The sequence below is a fragment of the Onychostoma macrolepis genome, chromosome 17 (assembly GCF_012432095.1).
Source record: "Onychostoma macrolepis isolate SWU-2019 chromosome 17, ASM1243209v1, whole genome shotgun sequence".
In the NCBI taxonomy this organism is placed as follows: Eukaryota; Metazoa; Chordata; class Actinopteri; order Cypriniformes; family Cyprinidae; genus Onychostoma; species Onychostoma macrolepis.
The window spans coordinates 29,499,513-29,522,578 of NC_081171.1; the positions used below are offsets into that span (position 1 = coordinate 29,499,513).

Below are 23,066 nucleotides of genomic sequence, written 5' to 3' on the forward strand. Positions count from 1 at the left end.
TAACTCATGAGCAGAACTGTAAATGTATCTCAATTTAAGAACGTTTAGATATTTTTACTGGAAAACAAGACAGCATTTTTTGCAGTGCTCATGTTGATTTCTTTGTATCATTTTGGGTTACCCAATCCTTCCATGAATTCTTAAACTTTCATTTAGTCTGTACTCACTCTTTCTGCAGCTGTTATAACTAGCAGTATTTCTCTCAACCCTCTCTGTCTCTTAACTCTCTCCATTTCTTCAGATACTTCCTGTAAGCCTGTTCTAAATAAAAGCAAGCATGAGCCAAACCTGTGCCTTGGTTTTAAAGTAAATACAGGCGGTTGTTATGCAGTGTGTTAACAACCATTACTACATGGAAACATCTTGCCATGTGGGAATTTCAAAGCTGCATGCTTTCCTGGCTATTCCACAAGTCTGTAATAAAGCTTAAGAGGTGGTTTTTAAGGCACTTACATGCAGGGACCTGGTCTTATGTCTGTCATTGAGACTTTACGGGGGAATTGTTGTTCTAATTGAAGTCTTTGCTGGTGGGTAAATGACAAATTAGTTTATGAAGCCAACCCTCCTTCCCTTCTGTTAATACCATGTCTAGTCTTGTTCTGAAGGACTGTTGAATGAAGAATTGACTTACAGTTTATGGTGTTAGGGGTTTGTTTTGTGCTATACTGAAGTAACATGGAGTAACATAAATGCTGCGTTCCAAACATATCAAGATGAGGCTGACATTAAATGGAGTTCACTTGTTTACGGTTGATGAGTAATATCATATCTCATGCATTAATATACAGCACATGTTATGTGCACAAGTCAGACATGAGAATTTATTAGATTTACTCTTTTGAGTCTTTTGCAGGGTTACTACTGTTAACTAAAACCATAACTATTGTTATTTGAAATAAAATAAAGGCTAACTGAAACGAAACTAAAAAAACAAAAAACATTTCCGTTTAGTTGAAGTACTAAAATAAGTACAATTAAATAAACTACAACTAATAAAGCAAAATTTATAAATATCATACAGACATATCATATAGACATCATGAATAAAATGACTAAACAGACGCCATGACCCAAATTACTATAACTTTAACTGAAATTACAGTAAAAACAGAAAATATAAAAATAAAATGAAATTTAACATTAATTTAATATTTAAAGTTTTGTACTAATGTCAGAGCTGTTTTGAATAATCTGACCTTCTGATTTGAAAAAAAAAAACATGACTATGTTTTACTTTAATTTGAGCAAGTTTTAGTAATTGTAGTCATTTTGTTGTGTTAACTTAAAAACATTTTTTATTTATTAGTTTTAGTCTATGTAATTTTAGTCGTTTTAGTACTTCAACTTAAACTAATCAAAAATTAGAAATGTTGCTTTGGCAACTAGCGGAAAAAAAAAAGAAAAAGTTTATTAAAGTTTTGTTATTTTGGACATGCTGGCCACCTGAAATAATCTATGTCAGAAGGTGATTTATATTGTAAACAGGATCTCACTGGTTTGCTGGATGTTGAGATGAACAGCTGCTCTGACAGTGCCAACAGGACTGACCGCCTGGCACTCGTACTGGCCCTGGTCATGAAGGGCCACGTGGCTGATGCGCAAGCTGCCCGATGAGAGAACAACGTGGCGTCTGTCATTAGGCAGGGGGCTGCCTATGGTATGAAAACAGAGTTTTAGTGATTTTGTCCAAGCTGAAAACAGTTGATAATCACTGACGGACAGTAATTCAATATTCTATAAATGTGTCCTTGTGGCCTTTTAAGGAATGTTCAGAAGAAATTAAATTCTATCTGAGGCATGCTGTTGATTCGGACTCATCTCTTCGTTAGTGAAGACCAACAAAAATCATGTTTACAGTACATACAACTGTGTAGGCAGAGTGTTAGAATGCATCCAATCAGAATTCATAATTAGATCTTTGTGAAAAAGTACACTTGTGGTACACAAGAAGTACAAGAATGTACACTTGTAAAGTACTTCAACTTCACTTCACTTTTTTTTTTCTTTAAACTACTTGCAGATAATATGAATGAAATAAAAAGCCACTGAAGTGTACTTGGACTTTCTTGACTGTTTCTTAAAACACAATTATAAAGTACACTTTGTAATGATGCCATTTAAAGTTTTACTTTAAGGCACATTTTAAATATATTTAAATACATAATAACTTACAAGTTTCAATAGACATGACATTACAGTATATATTAGCTTACCATAAATGCTTATCAGTGATTATTATATATTTTTATTTAATTGTAAACACCATGCAATTAAGTGTCCACCTTATTCTTTTAAAGTATCTTATTTAAGTTTTTTATTATTATTATTTTTTTTTTAAGTATGCCAAAGTGTACTTTATTTCATATGGGTATATTTCCCCCTTTTTTTTCCAAACTGAGGGATACATTTCCGCGGTAGCTGACAGCAAGCCACTGAGCTTAAACTTGGCACATTCGTTTAACCTTAAACAAAACCATTGCCTGGATTGTACTGATGGACTGTCCTAAATTGTTCGAATGCTATGTTATCATTTGTAAAATTAATAAATGCCAGTCGGTCAGTTTTTTACAAAATAAAAATGCTGACCAGACTTGACTTAGGCAGACCGTTGACTAGTGTGGACTCCACTCTAGCAAGTCAAACAGACAAGGCGGCATTATATCATCTCACCGCCGCGAGTCCATGCTATGACAGGCTGAGGGTAGCCGCTGGCCTCGCAGGGAAAGTCAACTGTAAGACCCTCCAGCACAGACTGGTCCTGAGGGGTCACTGTGAACTGAGGACGAGCTGAGGAAGAAGAAAAGAATTGAGAATGAGCACAACCAAAGACTGGCAGAATGAAAGACAGAACTAATCTTTCATATCAAACAGGTACAAGCTTTGGACCAACTCAAAAAAATAATTGTTACAGCCAAATGTATTAGTTTTTCTCATATTATATTTATGGTTTGGTTCAAATCTTAATTTTTTTTATTTAATATTAATTTAAATGTAATTTCATACAAAATAAAAATAGTATTTATTATAAAAAGACCATCAATTTAATAATTATATTTTCTTTAGACATTAGCCAAAGTGTTACTTAATGTAGATCAGTAAAATATGTTGGGGATTTTTACAACCTTATTTCATCATAAAAACAACATTTTCACTAAACTTTTCACTTGGAGTAAATATAAAACATTTTGTTAATGTTTAATTTAGTTTACGTACTATTACTATAGACAAATTTGACTTTTTAAAAAATATGCATCATGTTTTCCGTTATGTATTAACACACACACACACACACACACACACACACACACACACACACACACAAAAGCACAAGAAGGATTAATTAAACCCTTAATAATGTATTCTATCTGTGTATTCGGCACATCAACACTCAAATACTATTTAAACAAAATAGTTTCTATTAATTTGTTGTATGGGGACTCTTATTTGCTTTTAGACAAACTTTAGGAAACCATGATTTTCGATTAAACAATATAATTTTTTTTTTTTTTTGAATAAGAGAACATAACACTGTTTATCCTTTCATTTCGAAGGACTGGATGTTTACATTGAACAGTATAAAAATACATATTTCCCATTTGATTTACATCTGTTTTCAATCACAGCTTTTGTGCAACTTCATATATAAAATCCACAAATGAGTTAAACCAGAACTCAAATACAGAGCAAAAGTAACAAAACTTTATATATTGTGTGTATACATGTTACATTTTTTTTTACATAGTAACAATATCTCATAGCTGCTTTGAAATGATATGTATGGTGAAAGGTTCTATATAAATAAGCATGACTTGACTTGGGTTAACTGATTCCTGGCTTATTTTTTTACTTCCTTCCTTCACACTGTATACCACGGCTCAATGTTCTTTCATTAACTTCACAACTGCCACCTTAACGTCACAGTGAATGACATCTTTAGACAACCATTACTTGAAAATTAAATATCATATACAAGAACCTAAATGATAATTATGTAAAACAGAATCATAATTATCAACTGATCTAACCAATTTCCACCTCACTTACCCTGTACTATAATATACGCAGTGGCATGGATGGTGTCCACGTTGTTACTTGCAAAGCAGGTGTACTGTCCCCCATCGGCCTGATTGACGTTCTGGATGTAGAGACCTCCTGAAGGAGTGATGTTGATGCGAGGGTCCACAGGGAGGGCCGTGTGGTCTCCTTTGGTCCAGGTCACACGGGGCTGCGGCTGACCCGTCGCACTGCACTCCAGGGTCACGCTCTGCCCAACCAGAACCTCTGTATTCTGCGGCTGGATCACGAAACTAGGTCGAGCTGGAGAGAGAAAGACCTCCAGTTAGTTGCCTCAAAAGAGACTGTTGTTAAATAGTCTTTACCAGACTGCCGTGCTACCTAGAATTATCCATGAAAAGGTACACAAAATAAATTCAAACAAGCATAGAAAGAAAGTGCTTAATGTCATCTATTGCAGGGAGGTCAAACTAAGTACTAAATGGTAAAAAATATTATTGTTTTACAAGATAATACTTTTTCTACTCTTAAATTGCATATTTAATCCAATGTTACTTTTACATTATTTGTAATTATTCCTCTTTGTAATTATAATGAAACATTTTCTGAGTGAAAATTATTTCAAAGTAAATCCTACACCATTTTTTATTTTTTAAATCATTGTTACTTGTTATTTCTTTGTATTTGTGAAATTCACTGAATTTTTTTATTTTTTTACTCAGAAATAGCTGAAGTTAAACCTACACCAACTTTTTAATTCAATGTGATGCTTCTAATTTCTTTGTAAAATTTACTAGCAATTTCTGAGTGAAAAAGTAAATCCTACTCATTTTTTTAATTCAATGTGTTATTTGTTTCTTTGAAATTTTTTTGTGCAATTTACGGAAACAATTCTCACTCAGAAATCGCTAAATAAACTGTGTACATATTTTAATTTAGTGTGTTACTTTTAGTTTCTTTGTACTCATTTTTGAAATTTAATGAAAACTACAGTAAAACAATTTACTACACTAATTCAATGTGCTATTTGGTTCTTTGTAAATTTGTTAAATTTACTAGCAATTTTTGAATGAACATTGTTTAAAAATAAATCCTACACCAATTTTTTTTTTTTTAATTCGGTATGTTACTTGTCGTTTCATTGCAATTATTTCATTAATTTCTGAGTGTAATTTGTTGTAATTTGTAAAACTTAATGCTACACAAAATAATGTTGTTGAATGGTCACTGCCTACAGGACCCTATCAGACTCACATGGTGATCTGAAGTATCGCAAGGTGACCTCTGAGGTCTTCACCTCTCCAGCCACGTTTTTGGCCATGCACTGATACACGCCCTGGTCTGTCTCCCGCGTGTCCTGGATCATCAGGGTTCCATCTTCCAGAAGATTGAGACGCGTGTCGTCCCTCATGTTCAGAGCATTGCTGATCAAAAAAGATTTTCCTGTTTATGCACATACCCTTCACATATTGAGGATTAAATAAGCAAAATATTTTACTAAACACATTAACATCTGGGATCAGAGTCTTAAGTTACTTCTCTCCAAAATGAAACCTTTTCTCTCTGTGAAAACTTTAGAGATTGCCATCTTGCTTGGACTACTGCAACTCTCTTTATTTTGGCATTTCTAAATCTACCATCGCTCGTCTCCAATTAGTACAGAACGCTGCTGCTAAATGTTGAAATTGTTGCATTGGTTACCTGTGCATCTTAGAATGGAGTTCAAAATCTTCTGTTTTTTAAATATATAAATAATCTGGCACCGAGCTATCTATCTGATCAACTTTATCCATAAAATCCTACAAAAAATCTGAGGTCTGGTGATCAAAGACTTCTCTCTGTCCCCAGATCACGGTTAAAGCACAGAGGGGATAGAGCCTTTGCGGTTGCTGGCCCTAGACTGTGGAACAGCTTTCCAGCCTATATCAGATCGGCACAGTCTTTAAATCATCTCTTAAAACCTATTTATTTTCTTTGACTTTGAATTAATTGTGAGTTTACGGTATGAATCTGTGGGTTGCCTTGTGTTCTATGTCTTCGTTTGTTCAGCACTTTGGTCAGCCGTGCTTGCTGTTTTTAAAGTAGTACTTTTATGGTGTTTTTGTCATTTTCAGACAACCTCATCATGGAAAGAGCTCTCTAGACATACTGTAATATTTCTTCTTTTGTGTTCCATGAAAAACAGGTTGTGTCTGCTTTGAGTAACTTGAAGGATAATAAAAGAAAACAGAATTTTATTTCTTGCTGAAACCATTCCTTTAAACATGTACATTGAGGGAGGGAGCTTACTTGTTTCTCAGCCAGATGATCTGAGGTTTGGGGTTGCCTTCTGCCCTGCATGTGAAGTACACAGTGTTTCCAGAGGTTACGTCAACATCCTGCGGCTCAGATGTGATCCGGGGAACTTCTGCTCCACAGTAGAGACACATTCAGATGAAACTAAATATAAGTGTGCCGCAAAAGACGAGGTGTGAGGAGAAGTAAAACAAGTTTAATTTGGTCTGTAAAAGCTATTGGAATTACAGCACTGAAGGTTTATTTGTAGTGGCACAGTGTGCCTGCTGGAAATAACGTTTGACATCTCCCTCTTGCCTCACTTCCTCTGAACTGGTTTGGCTGCCGGTGTTGGTTGACGGCCAGGCACGAGGTGATTGTGTCTATGGTCACAACGGCCATGTGCCAAACCCCAAACATTAGCCACCAACACCAATGTGCAGATGGTGAAATGTCTTCCTGAAAAGCCTGACAGAACTGTGGAGCTGTTTCTACTGGCAAAACCAAACGTCTGGTTGCACACCGAGTCAAAGTACTTGCATATAACAGAAGAGGGACAAAAATGACAGAAAGTGCTATAGAGTGCTTTTGCATTTATTTTTGTAGGCCAAAACCCAGAAATGACTGAGCATTTTAGCACTTTGGTTTCATCACCCTTAAGTCAATGGGTTTAAATAAGACTTGAAAAAGGCTGTTCTTCACAAGTGTCTAAATAGGACTTCAGAGGTTGTCGGAGACATTAAGCAAAACATGTAAGCATCATAAACTTTTGATGGTCACAGCTTATTAAAAAAAAAAAAAAAAAACAAAACATTGGGTTTTTGTCAAGGGAACCAGGGTAATGTAAACGTAAGGTTTCAGACTGGCCTACAAAAAAAAAAAACCATTATCACTGCAGCACTCTATATATAAAGAATCGTTTAATCGAACTTGCTTACCCTCATGTTGTTCCAGACCAATATGATTTTCTTTTTTTTCAGTGGAATACAAAAATAAATCTTTTGCTGAATGTCCAAACTGCTCTTTTCCAAACAATGAAAGGCTGTCAAGCTCCATAAACGGAGTATAACACAGTCCATACAACTTTATTCCAAGTTTTTGCAGGAGAAAAGCTATCATTAAATCACTGAACTTAAAGGCAATATACGCTTATTCCCATTCAGTGCTCAAATCTTACTCGCGTTTATTGACTTTTGTAAAACAGCAGCCTGGACACTCTGCAAAACCAATCTCCTTTCGTGTTCCAAAGAAAGAAAGAAAGTCATGCAGGTTTACAATTCCAAGGAGATAAGCAAATGATTGCAATATTTTTGGGTGACCTTTAATTTTTATTCTATGACTAGCTTTTGTATTGCACTGTGCAGTGTGGCAGTAACCGTGCCAGTCCCAGAGAAACTGCAGCTGTCTGGAGGGCTGGTGCTGTGTTTTGACAGGTGCCTCGAGCGTCTATGTGCTGTGTTTAATGTATAGAGGGAGTGGAAAAGCCATAGGGTGTTAAACCCATTCTTCTACAGAGACAATAGGGGCGTTTGTGGAGGGCTGATTACTGCAACAAGCCTGAGCAAGTCTATCGAGCACAACTGCTGCTGTGGCTTGTGGCTACGGTAGTGAAACCTCTACTGCTGCGCAGAGGTCACCCAATAGACCACATTTCAGAGAAAAAGTAGAAAAATGTAGACGTGAACAATTATTATATCAATTATTAGTTTTATTTCTATTTCATTGAACATAACAATAGTGACTAAAAATTTTAAGTTTAATCATTTATTACTAAAAATGATATAAAATCAATTAAATGAATTAAATGAGTGAGTTTCACCAAATAAATACTGCTGCAATTGTAAGAATACGTTTTATGTGTTACATGTTAATGGCCTTGAAATAACTTCAGTGTAGTCCGTTACGTTTTGTTAGTAGCTTGTAGTGCAGCAGTGAACTACTTTTTCTGTGGGTGGTTTAACAGTAGTTTCAGCACTTGAAATTATAAAAGGCTTCTGTTTCTAAGCACTGTAAAACTGACAAAATGCCACAGCAAATTACCTGTTTAACATATACAATGGAAAAACTAACAGCAAATGGTTTAGCATCAGATCATGTCATTTAACCGTAAAATAAAATGTATGATTTGCAAGTAAAATCTATAAATTACTGTATTGTTTATGGTGAAAAACACTAAAAATAAATTTTTAAAAGTCCCTGCATGAAACATGTCATATGATTATATTTTACTTAAATAGTTTTGTTTCTTCTTATTTTTGTTATCAGTTATGTACATTAGGGTGTTTTGTGTTATATTACCTGTTATTTAGTTAATACTTCTTGCATTATTTTAGTGTTGTGTGTTATCCTGATGGTGTTTTGTGTTTATGAACCTTTGCAATGTCTTGTCCATGTTTTATGGACAGGCCACTAACAATGAACTCTGATTCATCAAGCGGCTTTCTATTGTGCCAGTTAGTACATTAAAACCTTAGTATTTCAAACAGTTTTGTATATTAAGATTAAACTAGATAGTAAAGTTTGGATACAAACTTTAAGTTGGCTTGAAAAAGCCTAGCCAGAAAGTTTGTAAAAGTTTTAAAAGCTTGAAGTTTGAAGGTTTTAAGTTTGAAGTAGTTTGAAATAAGTAAAATAGTTTTAAAGATTAAAGTTTGAATGTTTTAAAGGCAATACAGTCTATCAGAAGAACAGATCGCTGGGGTATCTGTGGTAGTTGTTAGGGTGTTACTATGCGGTGCTAGGGTACTTGGGGTGGTTGTTAAGGTGTTGCTAGGCGGTTGCTAGGGTACCCGGGGTTGTTGCTAAGGTGTTGCTATGCGGTTGCTAGGGTACTTGGGGTGGTTGCTAGGGTGTTGCTATGCGGTTCGTATGGTACTCAGGGTGGTTTGCTAGGTTTGTTGCTATGGTACTCGGGGTGGTTGCTAAGGTGTTACTAGCTTGTTGTTAGTATTATTAGCAAGTTACTAGTACATTGCTAGCATGATTAACAAGTTAATAGCATGTTGCTAGCATGATTAACATGTTACAGCAGGTATCTAGCATGATGCTAGCATGTTTCTAGCATGATTAGCAAGCTACTAGTACTGTGCTAGCATGATTAGCATGTTCTTAGCATGATTAGCAAGTTACTAGCGTGTTGTTAGCATGATTAGCAAGTTACTAACATGATGTTAGCATGTTTCAAGCATGATTCACATGTTGCTAGCATGTTTAGCATGATTAGCAAGTTGCTAGCATGATGTTCGCATGTTTCATGCATGATTAGCAAGTTACTAGCATGATGTTAGCATGTTTCAAGCATGATTCGCATGTTGCTAGCATGATTCTAGCATGTTTAGCATGTTACTAGCATGATTAACAAGTTGTTAGCATGATGTTAGCATTTTTCAAGCATGATTAGCATGTTACTAGAATGTTGCTAGCATGATTAGATTAGAAATAGTATTAGATAGAGTGGAAGCTTATATGAGTTTGAATGGGTTAGAAATAGTACATAGAAGAGAAGCTTGATTGAGTCTAATGGGCTTCAGTGTGTTTACATTTGAATGTTTGTCAGTTGGAGCTTGCAAGGTCTTGGCTCATTTGAACATTCCGTCAATGTAAGTCTATGGGATTTTTTGCACATTTTTAGGAAAACCGTAAGTCGGATCAGTCTGAAGAGATATAGCAACCCGAGTCAGACCAGTCTGAAGGTCTGGGCCGAGTTTGGTGGTTCTAGCTTGAAAGCTCTAGGAGGAGATACAATTAAAATTTTGGCTCAGAAGAATAATAATAATAAGTTTATATAGTAGATCAGTAAATTGGCTTTTTCAAGCCAACTTAATTATTGAATTAAATATATGGTTATAAAATATACAGTGGGGATGCACGATATGAAAAATTTTAACCGATACCGATAACCGATAATTAAGTCCTTCTCATGGCCGATACCGATAACCAATAAATTCACATTTTTATATTATAATTTTCATATAACCTGCAGTTTGTGCACCCAGGAGAATACAAAATCTAAGATGCACTGATGAAACTGATATTTTAGTAGCTCTGGCCTAACTATAATAGCAAACATCAGTCCTGACTCTTCAAATGTTTTTATTTTTTGTGTAAGGCACCACAATACTTAGTAACAGAAATGATTTAACAGAACTATGACAGAACTATGACAGAACTATGGTTTATCTGCAATTAACAACAAATTTATATTCAAATATTTCATGCATAAAGAAATGCATCTATTCAACCTTTTTAGTGCATGAGGATGAGGAAGTTATGTAGGGACATTAAACAATAGCTGCGAATGGAACGGCTACATTGACCGGAAGTAAGCTGTTACACCGCCGTAGCCGAGAACATAAAAATCATTAAGCAACCTAAACAAGATGGAGCAGTCATTTATTTAAATACAAATGATGGATTATGAGGAGGATGTTTAGGCAATAATTACATTGTTCTCTTCACATATCTTTAGTCTCAGTGCTACCTGAGGTGCTGTTGCTAACAGCAGACATATCTTTGTACAAATGAAAAAAATCTTTAAAATTAGCTTAAGTTTAAAACATAATCAACACAAATGAAATGAAAGACTAATGGTAGAATCGTATAGTGATGGAACTAAATGGTATATACCATAAAACGCAACATTTAACTACATAAGCGGTCACGTTGTAAGGACTATGGCAAAGCAGCTGTTCTCCGCTAGTAGACGGTTACAGTCACGAACGCGCAATATGACGTTGGAATGCCGTTGCCGTTCCAGCAGTGGAGGCTGCTTAAAGTCCCTAATTATTATTTTCTTTTAATACAGCTTCTCCGCGATGACGACCTTTCAAGTGAGATATAAGATTTGTTGTGTTAAAACCTGACGCCTTTTTTCCTCCCCTCGGAATCCTTGCTCAACATGCGCTGCAAATAGCAATGGTATTGTCCTCCTCTGCCACCGAGAAAAACTTCCAGACCGGCGAAGACATGTTCACAGATGATGACGTAATGAGTGCGACACAAGCTGAGAGTCACTGCAGTTTAAAGCTGCAGTCACTTGCACTCGGAATGTGGATGACTCTCAGATAAATCAGACTGATTGATTGATTTACCAGCAAGCGTACTTTATCGGATCTAGTTATCGGATTTAATTTATTTATCGGAGCAATAAAAATGACCCATATCGGTCGATAATTTATCGGTCCGATAAATATCGTGCATCCCTAATATACAGGAATCAATAAGTCATGTCCTTTTTACCATACATTTAACAGGACTTTTTTGTTTTTCAGTGAACACTGAACTGGTAATTAGCTCAATATCTGAGCTGCTTTTTTCCCAGCTGACAATTCTGACGTCAGAAAGCCCAGTAGAGTTGACCTGCATTTGTTTCACAGATGGTTGAAATGAAAAGAGTCACGTTTGACCCTTCACTCCTTCCAACGTTTCGTGAGGAGGTGGTGTAGCATGCAAACAATGACACATCTGGGAAATCTCTCCATAATCCAGCTCCCAAAACCAGATCAGCATCTGTTATTTATTAGGATGACTAACATGTTCAAAGACATTGAGTGGTCCCAATGAGCAGAATCATGTGGATGCGGTGAATGGGGGCAGATGCTTTAAATCTTTTAACAATTTAGTGCCAGTTCATCATTTCATTTTTGTTTGAAAACAACGTGTATATTGGTGTGCGTTTATGTGTGGCCTCACCACAGTTGAGCTCCTCTGCAGTGAGAGTTGCGACTGAGCGTCCCTGCAAGCGGCTTGGATAGTCGCATGTAGCTGCAGCTTGAGCGTTACCAGACTCTGCGTACTGCTTCAACAGATCAGCCAACCACAGCAGTTCACAGTCACAGTGCAGTGAGTTTGAGTCGAGGCGCCTATAAACACACACAAAAACAAAATTAAAATACAATTTTGTTGCAGATCTTTGGTTCAAATAACACTGTTGCACCAATTCACACTTATAGCGGATCAGAAAACAATGCGTTCTGATCAAATCACTGATAAATTTGTTGTAATGTTGGTGTACTTGGGTCAAAATAGTAACCCTCATTCTGTGAAAAGTCTTTCTAAACTCACATGCAACACTCATACAGTTTTGTGTACCTCTAATCCTGATCCTTGCCAAAACAAGTTTTATTATCTAGTCTCGAATGACTGGTATAGGTGGAGGTTCAGAATATCAAACCAAAAACTGAAATATTTTCTTTGATTTTTAAGAAATTTCAAGTTATTTAGTACATCAAAACATTGAAATCCCTAAAATTACAAGCTGCCTGTTAATACATTTTTTTTAAATTACTTTTTAACATCCTCATCTATAGGTCTGGAACTAAAGCGAGGTTATTATAGTTAACTGAAAATAAAATCATGACAAAAATTTTTTTTTTTTTTAGTTTTGGTAAAGCAGGCAGCATTTCTCATATTTATTTAAACGATGTACTAAAAATGTTATTAAAAAATTCAATCAAACAAAAACAACAAAATTACAACAACTTCAAATTAAAAATGAAAACCAATTCAAAATACTAATAAAAATATAATAGGATCTCAACGATGCACTAAATATTTTAATTACATGTGCCATTTATAAAGTTTTTGTAGATAAAGTGGAACATCACCAACTTTTCTAAAGTTTTTCAAGCTCTAATTTTTTACTAAATGCAAAGGCAATCTCTGAGCAAACTACTGCTCCACCCAACTGTAAATAAGCTTGAGTAATACTCACAGTCTCTTCATGGACTGCAGGTGGGAGAATGTTCCTAATGCAAGATGAGTAATTCTGTTATTGTGCAGAAACCTGCAATAGATATCAGTGAGAGGTGCACAGTTTCAAAAGTGTGTATTTAAAAATCAGGCATAGACAATCTGTGACTAGGACAGAAGAAACCCAATACCCCCTGCCCCGCCCCTCAAAAAAATACACATGCCATAAAAGCATCACTATACTAGCGTTCGTATTTAGGATCAGTGATTTGTTTATTCTGTGGTATATAACACTCTGTGAGTGGTATGCAGTACAAATTGTGGTATTTGTTTTGAAGGTGATCTGACTTGTTAGAGAAAACAAAAGAAAATCTCGCAAAATCTTTTGGCAATTCTTTGGTTAATATAAATTGCTTCCATTTTTGCAAAGCACCAATTCACATGGGTGTGACACTTGTAGCAGATTGGAAAACAATGCTTTCTGATCAAATACCTGATAAATTCGCAGCTGGTGTTGGTGTGGTTGAATGACTGCTGAAAATTCAGCATTGCATCACAGGAATAAATTACACTTTAAAATATATTACTGTAGCAAACAGATTAAATTGTAATATTTTCAAATTTTTTTGATCAAATAAGTGCAGCCTTGGTGAAAAACAAACAAACAACAACAACAAAAAACAAACAAAAAAACACTAATTATTCCAAAATGTTGACCGGTAGTTTATATGCACTGTGGAACAGAGATGCAAAGATGAAGGTCCACAGGGATGTTCTTATTTTCTACCGGGTCAGACGGGGTCACTTTCCCAGGGATGACATTACTGTTCACAACTAGTCAAATAAACAACAGGAGGGTTAATTTCATTAATCAGCATCCAGATGCAGATTCTTTTTACACTGTCACTTCTTCACTAGCTTCTTTGTAAAATCTAGCAGTGAACTGGTCCCTAACTAACGTTTTAGTCCCTGTTTATGTACGAGTGTCTTTTCCGTCATTGAAAGACATCAGAATGTGTGTGGGTGAATTCAGCGCCACAATCTCTAAACATTCAGAGTTCGGGTCAACAGAAAGGAATGAGACACTGTAATAAAAATGATTTAAGCTGCTTGTATAATTTGAGCTTGTAAAGAAAAAAACAACACAATCCACTTAAAATATTTAAACTGAAGTTTACTTAATCGATTTCTGTTGGGATTACCTGAATCATTTTGTTGCATTACCTGAAACTGGGCAGTGGATTGTTAGTTCCCAGCATGCTTTGCACAGGGCTGGATCATGAGAGTTGAATGGTGACATTAAGTGCTATTTCATGTGTTCTTAAGTAAAGAGAAACACCTGAACGAAAGTCTATTCATACTTCATACTGAAGTCACTCAATGAGGGATAGCTGTTACTAAACAGTGCAGTGGCATGTAACTTCTTACTTGCTCATTGTAAACATGTGCTATGCTACATACAAAAACATTAGCGTTTAATAATCAAGAGTTCATATTACTTACTTTTTGTAGGTACTTTGTTTTGTAAAGTATTTTTTAGACTTTACCCAATTTCTTTTATGCATCTTAGCTATTACATTTATGTTTACCATACGTCCTCTTTTTTCTGGACATGTCCTCTTTTGGACCTAAAAAAAATGCGTCCGGCTGGGATTTCTAAATCGCCCAAAATGTCTGGGATTTGGCTTTTGCTTTCTACAGTTGTTATTCATTGTGTGTGTTTTTGTAAGACGTATGCATTTTCTTAATCTTGCTCCCGCTGAATTTCTGACCATTACCGCCCGCCACGTGTCTGTTCCACTCCTGCGATTGTTGTGTCCAGTCCCACAAACATAATGTTGCATATAATTTTCACGTATCAGGGAGCCGTTATCAATAAGCGGAGTATTGAAATCGCTTTTGAATGAGTGCTCGCGGTTCACTTTCGATTTCACAATCACACATCCTCTGTGTAAAGGAAGCACATCTTACGAGATAAGATATTTGTCAATGAGCTCAGGATCTGTTGAGCAGCAAATCCTCCACCACAGTCTGTCAGTTGTCTCCTTACTCTCGATCTATGATCAGTTAAATCTGACTCCTGCAGCTCGTGTTGGATGCAGGGTTGTCAAGTCCACGTTTTCTTCCATGGAATTGGGCTACTTTTAAACTGCTACCATGGGTTGATTTTCCCCGTGGGTTAAAGGTTTAAAATATTGCATAAACTACATTTGACTGAAACTTTGTATTGAAACATTTTGCATTCTACCTATGATAAAACTCTGCTGAAAGTTACGTTTTGTGAAGGAGGGCCGCTAGTAGGAAGCCTTTTAGCTGTGTTTATGATCAGTCTGCATAAACTGATTGTATTTTGAGTTTTGATATTTGGGATATGGTCATTGCACTAATTTGGGGGCTACTTTAAGCCCCCTCCCCTCAATCCGCTCCCATCTGGCCGTCTGCCTCCTGCCCCTACTGTCCTCTTTTTGGAAAACTAAAATATGGTCACCCTATCTTTACTCAACACATGGGATGAAATCTACCCAAACAAACTGACTGCAAATTGCACCCTTAATTTTTTGGAATAGTTTTAACACTGAAAAAAATTGGAGTAGAAACCATTTTCATTCAGCCAACAGAGAAAAGTAGATCCCTATAAACCTGCTGTACACAATCGGCATATTTAAGATTTTTATTTAATTTTATGTAAGTATCTGTTATAAGATCTCATTGATGCACAAGCTATCAGAATTTCATCTTATTCTTTGCCTATATAAATATCAGCATCTGCACCAAATTGCATATTTTTCCCCAGTTTGGGCATCTGAATAAAACTGAGGCGTTTTCCTCCTAAAGTTTGAGCTCCATATTCTCACTTTATCATACTATATGAACCAAAAAAATCCTTATGTATAAAATATGATTCAAACAAAAACACACATGATTTTTCTTTCATATGTCAGGGTTTACATGGTCAAAACATCACTTTGAAGACAATTCCTCTCTCAAAACAAACCAGAACATAGGCTACAGCTCATAGCAGACGTTTGCCTACATGCTCGTCTTTTCTGATCTCATTTCAAAAGGGACGTGTTATCATGACTAAACATGCAACCCTGTAGGGATCTGAGTGATTGTGAGGTCTGAGATGCATGCGTAACTCACAGCCGCTCAAGCTTGGGTAGATGAGAGAAAGACTCCGGCTCCAATGACTCAATGTTGTTGAAGTGCAGGTATCTGTGAGAGAGAGAGAGTCACGTTGTTTTACGTGCCATAAACATAGTTTCTAGAGCTTTTCCTCAGTTTAATTTTATTTAATTTTGAATGTTATTACCATGACATTTTCTATGCCTAATGTCTGTCAACAAAAACTTGTCCAGTACCTGTTTTACTTCCTTAATCTTATGCATTTTCAACAAGAAGAAAAAGAGCAAGACTCTATTTTATTTATTGAGAACTTGGATGGAGACCATTATTTTATTTCATAGTGCTCCCATATAAATATCTTAGTGAAACATTTATTTATTTTTATTTTTTTAATTGTTGATTGTTTTGTTTTTTTTACACAGCAATTCATCATAATCAATTTTTCATCATAAAAATATCATTATAGTGACTTCATTATATACAATAGCTTTGCATCAGAAATTAGGTGAACTATTCCTTTAACTTTGAGAGATATTAAAAAAACTAGACCGGAGGTGACAAGGCAAAAGGTTACTTACAGCTGTTCTAGAGAGACGAGTCCCTTAAAAGCTTCTCTGTCTATCGCCTGGATTTCATTCTTGTACAAATAGCTGAAAGAATTATTCAGGAATATTAGTACATAGCGAGTGTCAAACATTGAGGGATCTCCTATTATTAACAGAGAAAATAAAAATAAAACATGCACAACATAAACAGAAATAAAGATCAAACATTTTAATCAGATAATGCAGGAATAATAGAAAACAACAACAACAACAACTGCTGCATATTGACTGTATAGGGTGGCCTGTGGGAAACAGGCATGAAAGTTTGTGGTTTTCCGGTCCAGGGACAGTGGGCTGTTGAGAACCAGTGCTCAGTCACATAAACCAAATGACCCTGTGACCTTAAGGACTATGACACCATCCCACAGGAAACATATGCTGCAGATATGCAGTGTCTTCCCATACAAGTATTTAATATTTGCATATATAAGCACCACTAAAGCAATGCACTTTTTAGTATTAAACAGAGCAAATCTTGTTAAGTTATGAGTAAGTTAGGAGAGCTGTTCAAGTTAAGAATCTGCAAAGAATATTATTGGTGTAATGGGAATATCACTCAGACCATAAAGAAGTCTGAAATCGTTAGTAAAAATGGTTCTATTTTTCTCAGTATTACGCCATTGATATTAACTTCTCTATTGATATCCACTGATATCAAATGATATTATCAGTAACAATTTGAGTAAAAAGTAAAACTGAAAAATGTATATGAATATGTATAACAGACTTTTGGACCCCACTATATATGTAAAACAAAAACCAGCTGGTGACTAATTAAATTATTATTTTAGTTCTTCTAAGATAATATTAATATTTACATTTTAATTTTAAAGATTTAGTTGTGTGTTTTGTTGTTTTTACTTTTTATCTATAAAATGATTAATTTTTTTTCAGTTTTAGGTATATTAGTACATAAAGTTAAACTAAATATAAATGTTATGTAAATATAAAACAGAAATAAAATCGAACTTTTTTTTTTTCTAGATTTCATTTCACAATAATAACCCTGAAAAAATGTGAGGTTTTCTTATGCAAAAACCTGTTCAATGTTTACAGTATCTAAATTACAGCGGTAAAATGCCAAACCAGCCACAAAGCAGGTTACATTCACTTTGTCTGGAGGACTAGCCAGACCACCGGACCTTGCTTGAGTAACCAGAAGGGGACATTTTAAAGTACTCTTTCAGACAACTCCACAGCTGGACATCATAACTGTGTGAACTATCACATGTGTCTGATGGTCGTACCGCCCAAGACCAGTTAATGAATGAAATAATACTCAGCCTGAGACTTATAATACTCAGTATGTTTATCTGGAGTGTCACACAAGTGATAAACCAGCACTAGAATAACAGTGGGCTCTAATTGTTCAGCTGCTTGTAGAGATTATTTAGGCTTCAAACAGTCCAGTGGTCAATCACCAATGAGTTATACAAATATTTTTGTATTATAATTCTTAAAAAGGGAATTTAGTGATGGATACACTAAGAGCTGACTACTTTTTTTTGGCTTGTTTTGGCAGTATAGAAAAAAATTAATAAAAATAAATAAATAAATAAAAGTATTTTTTTTGACTTTATATATATATATATATATATATATATATATATATATATACGCATACTTTACTCTTACTGTATTCTCTTGGCAGCTGAGTTTAGATGTTATCTAGGCAAAACCAGGTGTGAAATATTTCAAACAACCGACTCTATTTAAATATAAACACAGGCTGATCTCACCACAACTAAAGTTACGGATTCTCAAATTGCTCTGTGACGAACAAAGACAGGAACTGTGCAACGTCTGCCCAGAGAGCAATTACTCCAACTCCGCCTGACTCTGATCTCCACGCTTTTGGGTCAGGGCCGTCAGACAGATAATTTTACAGTGCAGACAATTAAGTTTCCCACATGTGTGAGAGTCTCTTTCCATGACCTCAACTCTCTTCTGTGTCAAACAATGGCAGTAGCAATGACTGAATCATTCATACAAGTGGCGAGCATGGTGCAACATGTTGGCTCCATGGTTTTGAAGTCAAGTTAAAGGGAAAATTTTTATCATATCACCTACTATACTGTACATTTTAACTTTACAATATGCTTTCAGTCAGTGGTTATACAGTAGCCATGCTTTAAAATTAATATTACTTGACTTCTCTAACTCAGAACTTAAGCTGGGAAACTTTTATCCATAAAGCATCACCCTTTTTGTATTTTTATTTTTCCAGAATTTCTATATTTTAATAAGCAATCAAAAAAGGTAAAGAAACGCTCACAGATATTTTAGGTTTTCCAAATCTTCAAAGGCTCCTCTTGGGATTCTTCTAATGTGGTTGTTATTTAAAAGCCTTAAAGAAAGAGGAAAGAAATGTATTAGACATCAAAATACACGGTTTCAAACAACGGAACATGCTCCAAAATCTTTAGTTTTATGAGGTGTGTTTTTCGTGAAACCAGTTTAGAAAACATTGATGCTTACAGTGTATTGAGGTTTTTTAATCGTCTGAAGGATCCTGGCTGTAAATCCTTGATTTTGTTGAATCTCAGATCTCTGGAAACAAAAGATAAACATACTTGGCTCAAACAAAGCATATGTTATTGCTGTGGCCTTTGTCATGCATTGAGTAAATATGACTTTGAATATGACAATCACATTGCCATCCTAGCCTGGTTACGTCAAACTTGCCATATTTATGAGTGTGAATGAGGAGATGTCCGACCTAAGAATTATGGAGTGCCACAAGGCTCTGTCTCATGTCCTTTAATGAACTGCTTATACATGCTTCCTTCAGGTGCTATTACAAGGAACAATGGCACTAGCTTTCATTGTTATGACATGCAGCTCTATATATCCTCCACACCAGATGTAATTTGACAGTTTTCCAAGTTATATCAAGTTGTATCTGAATCTTTAAACCCCTTAAGCATGGGCGTCGCTAGGCCATTTTTAGGGGGGCTTTAGCACCCCTAAATTTCTGCTCAGCCCCCCTAAAAATCTTGCGATTCTTCCCCTTTAAATTTCAAATGAAAACGGCAGCAGTCTTCGGCTCCTCCCCATCTTTCTGCGCGTTCTTCAATCCACAGACTGCGGTGACGCAGAGGAGAGGACAAGGTGTGTGTTTATCGATAGATTGTTATAATATCTACATCTATGCAGTTCTTTGTCATAAATAGAGTTTACAAAAAGTCATGGGAGAGCAATCGGTTTCCAATCTACTGTAAAGTTTTCGCTGCATTCACCACTCATCACACCACAGCTGTTTCCTTCCCTTAACACATATGAACGCATACTTTATAAAACGATCACGTTATTGCTATTTTCATTTGAAAATGTAGCTTTCAATATAGAACATATTACAGTGCATGTGGCATTAACTACCATACAGTTATGCATAGAAATGATTAAAGACAGTGACCGACAGCACTCATTTTAATTGCATATCAGAGTGATTGACAGAGATTGAAACATTGTGTGTGTGTGTGTGTGTGTTTTGTATTAATTTAAAAAAAATAATTGTTATTGTTTGAATTGAATTTATGTAGAACGTTTCTACAATTTTTTGTACAAATTTTCAATCAATATTTTTGTAAATATTTATTTATTTTTTATTATTATACCCTCATTGGGGGCTGAGCCCCCCTAAAATGAAAATCCTAAAATCGTCCCTGCCCTTAAGCTTACAAAGACATCTGATAGCACAAAAAAAAAAAAAAAAATACCTTGCAGGGTAATAGAATAATAATTTTAAAAAAAAGTCAGTTAAAAAATAAATGCAGCCTTGGTGAGCATAAGAGACGTCTTTGAAAAACATGTTCTTATTCCCACCTTCTGACCAGCAGATTTAATAAAACAACTAGTAGTACCAGTGAGATTATGTATAATGCGAGTACCCTGAGAATGTAGGTAAATATACAATTATTGCACATAATAATAACAGTTATTACAAATGCAGTGGGTGAGGTAGAAATTGTGCATTCAATATCTACTTCATATCCCTTTCCTTCATGGCCTCTGAGATATGAAATACTATGGAAGCAGAATAATGACAATAGTTTTTGAAACATAAAGCATGCTGAATTCCACAAATCGAAAAAAAAGATGCATTGCAATTAACAGTGCTTGAATTTTAATGCCTTGTATTTCCAGGGCTTGCATTTTTAGGTCCTGAAATTTAACATAGTTGTTTATTTAAGCTGTGAATATTTCAATTCAAAATATTTCACACATTTTCATAATTAAAAATTCAATAATTCATATTCACTTTCCAGAATTCACTTCCAAAATATTCAATCTGTTTAAAAATACGATGTGTAATATTCGACAGGCAAATTTCAGTCATTTTATTTCACTTTCCAAATTCGCTGCCACAAATTTAGTGGTTAAAATTCGGCAGAAAATTCAGTGTTGCACATCCGGGAACCACAGGAATAGCAGTAGAGCACCAATGCATGACCTCCAGCTGATGTCAGTCGCTCACCAGCAGGTGGCGCAAGCGGCTGTTGATGAAGGCCATATGTGGATCAAGTCACTCATTTACAAAAACTGATTTGCAGAAATGGAGCTAGCGCTAGAAGTTTTGATTATCGGGGCCAGTATAAACATGTGGAAACGCTGATTGTGTGTATGTTTAATTCAACATTTTCGCTGTTTCCCATAGCCTACATATAAGCAGCTTTCTCTACCACAAAGGAGATTATAATGCTCTTTTACCCAACGCTGAAGTACAGAACTAACATTACATCTGAGGAAGACACATATTGCTTTTGGTTGTTTAGTTTCTGTAACTCTGTATCATGGCTTGTGTGACGCTGTGCTGTAATACTGGGGTTCCCCTCATACGTCACACTCCAGGATTCCCCAACGACGCATAACTCACCACAGTGAACTAATACAGTGATATAAGACCTCAGATCTCAGAATACACTTTATTGATGATTATGCAAACTAAAAGGACAGTTAAGCAGATGTAGAATATGAACAAACGCGTAAGGTTTCACGCTGTTTCCCTCAGAAATCGGTTAAAGAAAACACATTACGTGGCTCAGTAGTGCACTAACACAATAACAGCTATTAGACTTGTTTGAGGTGCGCCTCGCCTAAAATGTAGGCGAGAGCAGGCGGCTGCAGTGAGGGGAGGAGTGCAATAAGCGCAGTCAAGATGGACAGTTCTGACCTCTCGAAGTAGAACAGATAGACTATACGAGATCAAAGGCGGATATCGCGTTATTCTCACTCATGTGCTGTTCTGCTAATAAATGTGATATAATTTCAGTTCTGTTGCTTTTATATGCATATAAATATGATGAACAGGACACTCAAAGTGCTTCCTATTTAATCCCATACGAAAGGCGTATTTATCATCCATTCTACTTTAATACAAACATGTATTTTAGATTTTTATAGAAATATGACAACAATCACATATCTCACACAGAGATCGCACTGTCATAGTGTTTGGGAATATTCAAGCATAATTTAAATACACAATCACATGAAATCAGATTAAAAAAAAAAAAAAAAACATTTTAGCAGAGAACGCAGCATCACAGTTGTCTGAACCAATGAGCATTAAGCTGTGTCGTCAGTCAGTCGCTTCCCATCCTGCTTTTGATCAGCGCAGTCGGTGGAGAGCAACTGCGCGCGACTGCTCAATCCGACACAGCCGCCTCGCCGTCGTGAGAGTTTTTGCACACGTCAGCATGACATGACAACAAGGCGGACGTAACTCGGACACTTTTTATTCATTTATTTATTTTAAAAGATGTTTATGGCAACTATTATTTATTTGTTTTTCTCTTTATATTTGTTTTTTGTTATTGCTATTATCGAGGTATTTACTGTTTTGTATTCTGGTTGTGTATGTATTTTATTGCTTTGACTGTATCCCCTGTGAATGTTATATGTTTAATAAAAAATTTAAAATAAAAAAAACTCAAGACACTTTTCAAACCAGCATGCATCTCGCGGTGATCACTGGTGATCATTCTGCGCAGATTTTGCTCATCTCAAACAAGCCTATTAAAAGACCAAACTCAGATCTTACTGATGATGCAAACAGACGCAGATATGAACACAAGTTACGGAACGCGCAAAACTGCACGTTAAACATTTCCCATAAAGAAAACACTTAACACGGTTTGCCTCGATGATAATAAATGATTAAATTCAGCATCTAATTAATAAAATATATTACTGTATATTATGTACATTTAAGCAGATGAGCCCACAACCAACAAGTTTCACCAAACCATTTTTTCTCCCATAGAAAACAAAGCGCGATATTATAGGTTTTAGGTTTGATATTCACTGCATATTCGCCTAGGCTGCTTTAGGGACCGTTGCAAATTTACCTCACAG

At 35.6% G+C, this 23,066-nt stretch overlaps 1 protein-coding gene across 3 annotated transcripts in view; it reads right to left on the minus strand.

The window, feature by feature from the left end:
- LOC131522919 (peroxidasin homolog) overlaps window positions 1-23,066 on the minus strand; it is a 69,981-nt gene that overhangs the window by 22,107 nt on the left and 24,808 nt on the right. Inside the window, exons 2-12 of one of the 3 annotated variants that reach the window (XM_058748789.1) lie at window positions 19,188-19,259; window positions 18,985-19,056; window positions 16,683-16,754; window positions 16,123-16,194; window positions 13,001-13,072; window positions 11,980-12,149; window positions 6,304-6,421; window positions 5,269-5,438; window positions 4,045-4,317; window positions 2,671-2,787; window positions 1,494-1,652 (exon numbers count right to left, since the gene is read on the minus strand). In XM_058748789.1, the coding sequence (XP_058604772.1) occupies window positions 1,494-1,652; window positions 2,671-2,787; window positions 4,045-4,317; window positions 5,269-5,438; window positions 6,304-6,421; window positions 11,980-12,149; window positions 13,001-13,072; window positions 16,123-16,194; window positions 16,683-16,754; window positions 18,985-19,056; window positions 19,188-19,259 (1,367 nt within the window). The other 2 variants (XM_058748790.1, XM_058748791.1) reach the window with 2 other exon arrangements.